This window comes from Uloborus diversus, chromosome 1, assembly GCF_026930045.1.
Source record: "Uloborus diversus isolate 005 chromosome 1, Udiv.v.3.1, whole genome shotgun sequence".
NCBI classification, from domain to species: domain Eukaryota; kingdom Metazoa; phylum Arthropoda; class Arachnida; order Araneae; family Uloboridae; genus Uloborus; species Uloborus diversus.
The window spans coordinates 171934188-171946575 of record NC_072731.1 but is presented as its reverse complement, the minus strand read 5'-3'; the positions used below and the strand labels follow the sequence as shown (position 1 = coordinate 171946575).

The 12388-nt window shown below is 33.2% G+C and overlaps 1 protein-coding gene across 1 annotated transcript in view; it reads left to right on the top strand.

The window, feature by feature from the left end:
- LOC129217082 (protein hobbit-like) overlaps window positions 1-12388 on the top strand; it is a 113115-nt gene that overhangs the window by 76301 nt on the left and 24426 nt on the right. The window contains 4 exon segments of the mRNA XM_054851335.1: window positions 1185-1275; window positions 10002-10057; window positions 10244-10292; window positions 10389-10571. Of these exon segments, the coding sequence (XP_054707310.1) occupies window positions 1185-1275; window positions 10002-10057; window positions 10244-10292; window positions 10389-10571 (379 nt within the window).

The window sequence follows — 12388 nt, the reverse complement described above, 5'->3', positions numbered from 1 at the left end:
CCGTGAAATATCTATATGCTGTATTTGCTTGAGATTTTGTGTTTTGTTTGTGTTGGTTTTTCACTTTATTCACTAAATTTCATATTTTCAATAGAAATCATGCATCTTGATTTTTGTAAAAGGGTAAAGTTTTTATGTCACAAGAATTACTGTAACAAAGTATTTTGTGTTACCTTGTAAAAATGTTCCTTGGTCATATTAGTATTTTCTACGGGAAAAACTTTTTTATGATATGTTATTTTATTTATATACAAATACAAATGACGACCAGCAGCAGGCTCTGGCTCAGCTAGTCTAATCCTAGTCGGTTTATCAATCCCCAATGAAGATCAAGAGCTCTTTTTAAACTATTCATCCCATTACAAATTAAATGCTTCTGGTATACTATTCCAAATGCCTGCTAGTAATTTTTCCTGATTTCAAGATTAGCTTGGGATTTGAAAAACTTAAAGTAATTACCCCTGATAGCCCATTGACTCCCTCCATTTTCAGCAACTTAAATAGCTGGGTCATATCCCCTCTTACTCTCTTTTGCTCAAGACAATACATTTTAAGTATTCTAAAACTAGAATCATAATCTAAAGTAAAAGGCCCATTTACTAACCTTGTGGCCCTCCTTTGAACCCTTTTCAATAAAATGATATCTTTCATGAGAAATGTATACTTTTTAGTCCAGTCAATGAGTGCTCAAAACATGGGTGTAGCTTGCATGGAATATGGGATAATTTTTAACTTCAGAATATTGTTAGGGGTAGTTAGTAAGCAAACATACTTAAAGTCCCTGCCCTAGGGGGTGCGCTAAAGGTGGGAAGGAGGGGGAAGAAAATTTTGGGTTTTTTGAGAAAATGTTGGAAACGGTGGAAAAAATGTGTTTAAAATAAAAATTCAAGCGAATTAAACTTTCTATTAAACTGTTTTCTTCACATATTTGTCAAATTTCCAATAATTTTCTGAGTATATGTTGTGAAAAATCGACTATTTTCGGAAAAATTCTCTCTTTTTATCAAACATTTGCTCCTAGTGCCCTCCCAGGATCAGTATTCATGAAAAGAATGGGGAAACAATATTAGTAACTAACAATATTCTGAAGTCAAAAATTATTACATATTCCATGTACGCTATAATGTGTTTATTGACTGGACTGTTATACATACCATTTTTCTTACCCTTATTCTCTTTTTCAGACCACGAGCTGTGTGGAACATTGGTTATTTAAACTCAGAGTTATGTGATAGTGAGATATGGCTTTATAACTCCATAAATGAAGATGAGATTGTAAGTATTCATTACAGAAAAACGCTATTAATTTTGTATGTGAGTAAATATAAGTAAATGAATATTTAAAACTAAGTAGTATATATATGCTGGATGTTTTTAAATATGAACTGGGGTAGATTATTAAGAGCCATTATTTTGAAGTTCAGACAAGGTGTGGCAGTGACCATTTTTGATTTTTCTAATTTTTTTATTTGTCAAAGTAGGTCATGAGAAGTGAACATTCTGAAATTTTTAGCCTCCCAAAAAATTTTTTTCGCTCGTTAAAAATTTCCAAAGTTTGAGGTTTTTGCAGCGCTTTTTTAGAAAAATTCTAAAAGTCGCATTTGAGTGCGCTTTAGCTCTTTACAGAAACACCACCCCACGGTTATGTTTATATTTATTGGTTGTACTGTATCTAGTGATGATGACTTCATAGTTATTTTGGTTGGGGGTTGTTGCTTTCTTCAGATTAGGGGTCGCAAAGTATGGATTTTATCCGTTTTCGCGCAAGTTTAACCTGCATTATTTCCCCCCAAAAAGCCACCCCCCCGAAAAAAATGTGACATATACTGAAAGTTTATACTATGAAGAGAGTAAATAGCATAAAATTTGTTTGAGGGTTTAATTTTTTTTAGGAGAAAATTGCCCTGATATTTTTCAAATGTTCAAAAATTGTGCTTTTTTGATCGCAATTAACTCAAAACAGCATCACTAGGAAAAAAAACCCTTTTATATATTATGGTACCTTGGCTATGTGTAAAACATCATGAAAAAGAAAACAGCAGCTGGGTTCTCTTATTGTTTTCTAGAAAATAATTTTTTTTGTAGCTCATTTTATGTGTTTTCTCGTGCGTAAAAACGTGTGTCCAGTATGCAGATTAGATCTGCTAAAACTTAAAGTATGTAGTAGGAATGTATATATGTGTGAATAGAGAAAGAGAAAAAGACTAGCAATACTTTATTTTTCTGATTTTTACAAATTGATGGTATTTTAATTGCAGGTAAATCAGAAAACGATAAATCGATATCATATATATATATATATATATATATATATATAGATTTATCGTATCAATCCCAAAATAATTCTTTTTTATTTATGTCCATAGCAGTGGAAGAAATTTCATGAATAATATCTACTTCACTTTCCTCTAAATGACCATTTTCTATGTCATCTTCAAATACCTGTTCAGAGTTCTGTTTCTTATGGTCTTGGTCAGGCATCTACCAGTCAACAAGGAGAAAACAAAGAAGAAAACATTTTGTCAATCTCATGTGAGGGGTGGGCTCTCCCAGCTCGTAAATCTACACGATTTTCAATGAAACAAAGAGAGTTTCTTTAAGAAAAGTTCCTTTATGGTGAGAAAACCGGGAGAAATCAGACGCTCCGACCAAGTAGAACATGCAATGAGAACAGAGATGATTGAAGACATAAAAATATTCCAACCGAACAATATCTGACAAAAGGTCAAGTTCAAGCTGCTTTTAGCCGATATACAAAGCAAAAAAAAAAAGCAAATAATACTGATTTATCAAGAACCGACAGCCTTTTAGAGGTATTTGAAGATAACATAAAAAAAATAGACATTTAGAGGAAAGTGAAGCAGATATTGTTCATGAAATTTCTTCCATTGCTATGGACATAAATAAAAAAATAAGAAAGAATTATTTTGGGATTGATATGATAAATCAATATATATATATATATATATATATATATATATATATATATATATATACCGTAAACCGGGGCTACTTTGCACCTAGATGGGTAACTTTGCACCAACGTTGGAAAAAGACTTTAGTCCATCTGGCAGATAAACTGGTGAATAAATTATTTTATTTTCGGTGTTGTCCAATAGATGTCACAGATGTCATGACATCAATGATCGTTACAGCTTTAACAGCCATTTTCAATTGTGCTTTCGAATCGTTCGTGATCTGCTTGATTTTTGCTCGAAATTTTCACCAGAAAAAGTTGTATTTTTCACCAAGAAATAGATTTTTGTGAAAGGTAAGAGATATCTATTTATTCATCGAATCTTATTATCTTTCAAATCATAAAGTTTTAATCTTGTTTGACTAAATATATAATGCTTTATGATCGATAATGTTTTTTAAGTTAGTTTTAGAGCAAAAGGGGGGCTATTTTGCACCAGCTTAGAAGTGGTGCAAAGTAACACTCCAATATTTAAAAAATTCATTTTTGTTTCCTTTTACCTTGAATTAGTATTTAACATAAATTATGAATAACAAATTAATTATTTAAATGATTAGTAGTTACAAAAATCGTAATTAATCATTTAAAACTAAATTAATATGGTAACATAAGGAAAGTAAAAATGCTAATTTATTTATTATTATTAATATTATTTTTAATATTTGAGATTCAGTACAAAGTAAGCTAAACTGTTTTCTGTTTATATGACGCAAAATTCAATGTTACTGCTTTAAATTGTCAAAAGAGCCATTTTAGAATAAAAATTTTAATAATTTTATGTGTAGTTGGTAATGTAATTTAGAATCTGTAGCTAAGGTTTCTACTAAAAGCCCCTCACGAAATTTTTCATGGCTACGCCACTGTTTCCTTTTAATAATCATATTATTGTTTAAATTTTTATTTTTGCCTTTTGTTAATCATTTTTTAGTGTTTCAGTATGGTCCAAAATTATAAGCGGAAACTTGGAGCCCGCAATTACGCAGACTATACGAAAGAAACGCTTGAAAAGTGTCTGCAGTCGATACAAAATGGAACCTTCTCTCAACGCAAAGCTGCATCACATTTTCAAATACCGAGGCGAACTATTAATTATAAGTTAAAACTACAACATGTTAACGCGCCTGGTAAGCAGCCAGCATTTTCTAAAGAGGAAGAGGAATCTTTTGTGTCTTATATTCAAGCCATGAGTGACTTGGGTTTTCAATTAACGCAGCAAGATCTTTGTTTTATTATAAAGACTTATTTAAGTAAAATTGATAGAATAGTGAGACAATTTAAAAACAATGTTTTAGGAAAAGACTGGATAAAATCTTTTTTGTCACGTTACCCCAGAGTGAAGGAACGTTTTGCCTCAAACATTAAACGAAGCAGAGCCGCTGTGGACGAGGCCGCTTTGCGAGATTATATCACTAATTTGAAGGATGTTGTGAAAGACGTGCCTGCGGAGAATGTATGGAATCTGGATGAAACCAATCTAACCGATGACCCTGGAAAGAGTCGAGTCATATGTCGCCGTGGGACTAAATATCCAGAAAAAATGTGCAATTTTTCTAAGTCTAGTACTTTGTTGATGATGTGTGGTAATGCTGCTGGAGAAGTCTTACCGCCGTTTGTGGTGTATAAATCCTCTCAACTGTGGAATACCTGGATAGAAGGAGGTCCGAAAAATTGCCACTACCAAAGCACCATATCAGGCTGGTTTGACGGAGTCGCATTCAATGAGTGGTTTGAAAGCCTCATGTTACGTAAGCTGAAGAACAAGCTTACCAGGGAAAACAGTTCTCATTGCTGACAATTTGTCCACTCACCTCAACATGAGCATTTTTTAGAAGTGTAAAGAGGAGGACATCCATTTCATCTGCTTGCCGCCTAATAGTACCCACCGGAAGCAACCTTTGGATGTTGCGTTTTTCCGTCCTATGAAAATAACGTGGAGAAAAGTCCTAAGGGATTGGAAAGCAATTCCTGAGGGCATGAGCTGTTCAGTTCTACCAAAACAGCATTTCCCTCCACTACTGAAGCGTGTCCTGGAGGTTCTACAGCCTCACTTTAAACAAAATCTGGAAAGTGGCTTCCGGAAATGCGGAATTTATCCATGCGACGTACAGCCTTCGCTAGAAAGAATAGGTAACAAACAAGTTGAGCCTTAAGCTGTTAGCTCAACTTTCTTAGAGGCTTTGAAATCGACAAGAGATGCATGCTCTGTAAAGCCGAGACTTACGAAGAAGAAAAAAAATTGATGTACCAGCAGGAAAAAGTATATCTCATGATGAATCTCTTAAAATGCAACCAAATCTATCAATGGAAAAAGAACCACAGCCTGGTACCAGTAAACAAACAAAACGTGTTGAATCATCAAGTAAGTGCAAGAGTCGTAAAACATGTGACAGTAGTGATGAGAGCTACTTTGATGGTGATGAACCTCTTCTAAATGACAGCAGTACAGACGATGACGAATGTGAAAATTTTAGAAAAAAGAAGAGGGAAGAGATAAATAGGTGCACACAGGCGAAAATGACACCATCCGAACATCAGCTGAAACCAATAAAAAAACAGACTGATTCATTTGTAGTTGTAGTGAAAAAAAAAACAATATTATCCAGGTGCAATTGAAAGTTTTGACGAAAATGGAGCGTTTGTGAGTGTAATGATGAAGTCCTTAAATAACTGGAAGTGGCCTGTTAAAAAAGATGTCCTTTATTATGAATGGGAAGAAATAGTTGGAGATATAAATCCCCCCAAAATGTTTAGCAAAAGAGGTGTGTTTTCAGTCCCAGAGTTGACTGATGGTTAAGGATACTATTTGTAAGTAGTATTTTATTTTTCTATTACAGCCATTTGACATTTCTGTTCGTACCTACATATCACAAATATAATTTTATTCTAGTTTTGTCTCAAAATGACAGCAAATTTTGTTAATGTCAAATTTTGTTTTCTACATATTAAATGCAATTTGTTGAACATGTCTGCATTTCAATTTTTTTCACTGGTATTATTAAAAAAAAATAAAGTTCCGTCAGTTTCTCATGGTTCTAGAAAATGCCACAGTTAATTTGAATGAGATTAGTTTGCACCAGGTTAATATTCCTGCCTCAGATATTGCAATATTTTAGGTGGTGCAAAGTAACCCGCCCCTATGGTCTACTTTGCAAAAAATTATTAAAAAATATAAAATAAAGAGGAAACAAGTTTTTATGAACATGGAACTGTTCCTTAATTATCTAAGAATATAATAAAACTATTTCCCAAAATCATGTTATAGAATTTTTATAATTTAATGTGAGCAGTTAAATAATCACTACAAAAATGGTGCAAAGTAGCCCCGGTTTACGGTATATATATATATATATATATATATAAGAAACACTATCATATACTGTATTTATAATCTGGACAAGTCAACCAAAATGAACTTCACTACTCAGTTCAATAGGCGCCATAGGCTGCTCTATGATACTGGTAGACCCCTTGGAGATACATAGTATCATAGTATCCCCCAAGGGTAGATACCCTTGGATAGTACCCCATGATGAGGTCCCAAGGTATTTTGAGATTTTTCATTTTTTCGTTCTTTTAAAAGAATTTCTCTTTCTTGTTCAATCCTTATATTGCTATCAAATATATATATATAAAATTAAGCAAACAGAATTTCAAATATTAAACAAATAATAAGTGATGATAAAAAGGAAAAATGCAAACAGCTATTAAGTAGGAATAGATAAAGAGTGAATCCAGAGCTCATTAGCCGTGGAGGATTCATTAATTATGGTCAAAAGACCAAAATTTTAACTATGAACTAGAAGAGAATGTTTAAGCTCCAGTACATGTAATATAGAGCAACAATGGGCAGAAGCACCACTTGCTAAGCTAAAAACAATAAACTAGAGCTCAAACCTAAAACTAAAAGCAGGGGGTTTCGCCTCGACTAATTAGGAAAACAAGTTCCGATAATTAGCCTTCCACGGGACAGTACCTGCCTATAACAAAATTGTCTTACCTTGAAATCCACGTAAACAAAACCAAATCCATTGTTCAACCTGATAAAAAAACCATTCCATTTGTCAACAAAACATTAAAAACATAAAAACATATCCAGAAATCAGTCCATAGACATACCAGTCGCCTGTTTCGCATGTGTAAAATTCATCCACCCCGGTGATTCATAAAAAATGGTTTGTCACGGTTGTATCATACATTTACAACCGTGACAAACCATTTTTTACGAATCACCGGGGTGGATGAATTTTACACGTGCGAAACAGGCGACTTGGTATGTCTATGGACTGATTTCTGGATATGTTTTTATGTTTTTAATGTTTTGTTGACAAATGGAATGGTTTTTTTTATCAGGTTGAACAATGGATTTGGTTTTGTTTACGTGGATTTCAAGGTAGGACAATTTTGTTATAGGCAGGTACTGTCCCGTGGAAGGCTAATTATCAGAACTTGTTTTCCTAATTAGTCGAGGCGAAACCCCCTGCTTTTAGTTTTAGGTTTGAGCTCTAGTTTATTGTTTTTAGCTTAGCAAGTGGTGCTTCTGCCCATTGTTACTCTATATTACATGTACTGGAGCTTAAACATTCTCTTCTAGTTCATAGTTAAAATTTTGGTCTTTTGACCATAATTAATGAATCCTCCACGGCTGATGAGCTCTGGATTCACTCTTTATCTATTCCTACTTAATAGCTGTTTGCATTTTTCCTTTTTATCATCACTTATTATTTATTATTTGTTTAATATTTGAAATTCTGTTTGCTTAATTTTATATTTACTTAGCTTTTTAATTTTGCTGCGTTGCGCATCTATGGGCTCTTGGTGTGGTCTTTTCAATATTTTTCACTTTTATTATATATATATATATATATATATATATATATTTATATATATATATATACACACACACACATATATGATATCGGTTTATCGTTTTCTGATTTACCTGCAATTAAAATACCATCAATTTGTAAAAATCAGAAAAAAAAGTAGTGCTAGTCTTTTTCTCTTTCTTTATACATACATATATACATTCTTACTACATCCTTTAAGTTTAAGCAGATCTAATCTGCATACTAGACATACGTTTTACACACGAGAAAACGCATAAAATGAGCTACAAAAAAAATTATTTTCTAGAAAACAATAAGAGATCCCATGCTGTTTTCTTTTTCATGATGTTTTACACATAGCCAGGTACCATAATATATAAAAGGTTTTTTTTCCTAGTGATGCTGTTTTGAGTTAATTGCGATCAAAAAAGCACAATTTTTGAAAATTTGAAAAATATCAGGGCATTTTTCTCCTAAAAAAAAAATTAAACCTCAAACAAATTTTGTGCTATTTACTCTCTTCATAGTATAAACTTTCAGTATATGTCACATTTTTTTCGGGGGGTGGCTTTTTGGGGGGAAATAACGCTGGTTAAAGTTGCGCGAAAACGGATAAAATCCATACTTTGCGACCCCTAATCTGAAGAAAGCAACAACCCCCAACCAAAATAACTATGAAGTCATCATCACTAGATACAGTACAACCAATAAATATAAACATAACCGTGGGGTGGTGTTTCTGTAAAGAGCTAAAGCGCACTCAAATGCGACTTTTAGAATTTTTCTAAAAAAGCGCTGCAAAACCTCAAACTTTGGAAATTTTTAACGAGCGAAAAAAAATTTTTGGGAGGCTAAAAATTTCAGAATGTTCACTTCTCATGACCTACTTTGACATGTAAAAAAATTAGGAAAATCAAAAATGGTCACTGCCAAAATTTCCGTTTTTTGTTTGAATTTCAAAATAATGGCTCTTAAGTGGCTAAATTTGCTTCAAAGATTTTTTTTCCCTCTCGATTTTCTTTCTTCCTTTTTTAAAATTAATGATTTAATTTCCTTTTTAAATTTAATTGACTTTGCTAAATTAGTAGATTGTTGTCTAAAATGAATGATTTTAAGTCTACATTAGCTATCTATGTAATTGAACGCTTTAAGTTGTGTGTATTTCTAATCTATTACTTCTGAAAGTAATTGTGCTAAAGAACAAACATATCTCCCTTCTCCTATTTTTGTTTTTTGCAATGGATAGAAATAAATGTTTGTATAAAATTATGTTTTGGGAATTTTTAAATTATAAATGTTATACATAAATTCTTGAAGCAATATGGCCTATCTTTACTAAAAATAAAGCTGAATGTCTGGATTTCTGTTCTGATATCTGTTGGGGATGCCTGTGACGCGCATTGCGCCTAGACTGTTCAGCAGATTTTCATGAAATTTGGCATGGAATTAGTTTACTTGGGAATGTGCATCTCAAAGTGATTTTGCGAAAATTTGATTTTGTTCTTTTTCTATTCCGTTTTTAAGAACATCAGTTTACCGAACCCTATGTCACGACAGCCCGTGAGGGCGAAGGCCTACTGTGCCCAAATCAGTTTTCCTGACCGAATGCTCTGGGGTGCAATCCAGATGTTCTGGTTAGGTGCTCAGCCTGATGCGGAACCCCCAGTGTTTGGTTCCCAAGTACGCTTGCTACTCATTTTATCAACCCACTGAAGGGATGAACCGCTGAGTCAACCATACCCGACCCGGGAATAGAACCCTGGTCCTGTAGCATGGGAGCTACCACTGAGCCATTGGGCTTCTTTAGAACATTTAACCGAGCAAATTATCATAACATGTACAGTTAAATTACCAAATTATCATGACGTGGAACCGTAACATGGGCAAGCAAATTAACGTAGCAAATTAGCGAGAAATTCATCTATTTGTAAATATATAGGCAAACTAAATGACCTTTCAATTTTCTACACCGGCCAAGTCCTAGGGGTACCGTTAGTTAAGAATAAAATTAATGAATTATGAAAATTAAATAAGCTTGTTAAATTATGGATAAATTTTCATAGAATGATTTTGAACTTTACTTTCATCTTATAAACAATTGACTGAATAGTTTATAATTAAAAGAAATTGTTTTGTTTATTCATCTACTAATTAAACTTTTTTTTTATTATTATTTATTTATTTATTTATTTTTACAGGCAACCAAATCATTTGATATCCCAGTAGAAAGAAGTTACTTTCTTAGTGTGAAAAGGTTTGTATAAAATTGAAATGAAATCCTCAATTTTTAAACAATTAAGCGATTTTAACTACAACTGATTAAGTTAAAAGTTTTTAAAAGCTTTAAAAAGTATATGATTTAATTGTTTTCATTAATCACCTAAATATGTTTTATTTGAGGAAATGAATTTTTGCCAAAATTGGCACAATTATTTTCTAGGGTATCGTATGGAAGAGAAGAAGTTGTTAAAGATGTTATGACGGAAGAGGTTGTAAAATATTTTATAATTGTTTGCTCCAAAATTTCCTCTTCCTAAAACCTACTTTATTCTAAATTATTCCTAATGAAATTATTTTATCTCTAGGATAAAGCTGATACTCCAACTCACCGTTTAGTTGTCTATGGTATGAAAGGAGCTTGGACAAGACATAACAGATTAGTGGCATTCAGCTTATTTGACAGTTATCAGAAAACTGTGCTATTGAAGAAAAATTTATCTACTGAAGCACTTCGAGGTTTCAAAGTGGAAACTCAAAACACACCTCAAGTAAATGCTCTTGTGTTTAATATATTTTGTAGCATATATTTTTTGCCGTTAGGATCTAGTTGATGACTGCCTTGCCTTGAAAGAAAAAAGGTTTTCAACTGTAGCACATTCCTTATCTGTAAGGTTGTAAAAATGTATAAAGTCCTCTGCTTGCCTTGCAAAAACTGGAACCAAATCTACAACAGAAAGGTTATTTGTGAGCTTTCTATCGGAGGACCAGACAGCTCTTCTAATAATGACATGGTCATGAGCAAAATAATCATTTAAACTTAAAAAAAAAAATTGGTTTGAACTTTAATTCTACTTATTTTTAAAGGTTAAAAAGCTTCAATGTTTTGATTTTAACCTAGTATTGTTGCTTGTTTGTTAAGTAGCCAGGCGTATCTCACACCCAGTGGCGTAGCTACACTTTCTGCCCCCCGGGGCGGTTCCTCAATTCGCCGCCCTTTTGATGGGAAATAGTTACTACATTAAAGAGCCAGAAGTATTTTAATAAAAAAGAAAATACACTTATCTTTTTTCCTTCGTATTTTTGCTGCAGAAGAAAAAAAAAGGAATTCAGATCCCCACCGAAATATTCCAAAACTTAAGTTAAAATTAGGAATTTTAAGCAATTTTGCGTAACGCTTATAGAAAAAAAGCTTGGAACTCCCTCCAGTTTTTTTTTTCTTTTCAAAATTAAAATATGTTTTATGGTTTTTTTTTTGTGACATTAGGAGTCGGGACTTCTTAAGCAAATTTTTCAAAATTAAAGTGTTAAAAAAGCAATTTTAGGCTATTTTTGGATGCGTGAAGATACTGGGGAAGGTTCGGGGGTGCTGTACGGAAAGCTTTTCAATTAAACTGAAAAATACGAACTGTAGGCTGCATCTAGCGGTGTAAGGGCCTCCCCTAACTCCAACAAAGCCTGGGTTTTACTCCCGAAATATTTTGAAACATGAAATCAATTCTAGCCTATCTTTGATGATGTTAAAGATAATAGGGAATGTTCGGAAACTCTCTGGAATTTTCCAGTGCCGAAATTTCAAAAACGCAATTGTAGGCTATTTTTGACGGCAAAGTTTCCAAAAATGTTGTGAAGTGAAATGGTTTTCACGTCTTGAAAATGACGTCCCAAAACGCGATTTTAGCCGTTGTTTGGCGAGCAAAGTTGTGAGAGAGTGTTCGTAGGGGGGTTTTCCACCCAAAATCTTTTTCCAAAACTTGTTTATTTTAAACTCTTTATCACCGAAAAAAAAAAAGAAGCTTTGTGGTCTTCTCTCAGAAACTTCTAAAAACGAAATTTGGAGTCAACTGTGTGATGACGTTAGATGATTTCGTGCACATTTGGGGTCCCTACCTTAGAATTTTTCTGAAATGTAACTTTCAACGTACTTCATGCTATTTTTGGTGACATTGGATGAGATGGGAATTTTGAAGATCAAAGTTGATGTCCTAAACAAACATATTAGACTATAGTTAATTACGTTACAGGAAGCGTCAGAGCTTGACTGCCCTCAGGAATTTGTTGGTATTTAAGTTTTAAAAACTCAATATTAGGCTAAAATTTGAGATGGGACGGGAAGGGATGGAGTGGTGTGGGCGTTATCCTTTGGAAATGTTTTGAAACTCAAGGCCTAAAACTGCACTTTTGGGCTGTTTGATGATGTTAAGGGATAAGGTTGGTTGCTCTTCCCAAAAAATATAACATTTTTTTGAGGGTTTAAGAACGCAATTTTAAGCTGTTTTCGGTGGGTCAAAACTCGCTGGCCTTAAAACACATTTAAAAACTTTCTTTGGCAACGTTAGACAGCGAAAAAGGGGGGAGAATTGAAATT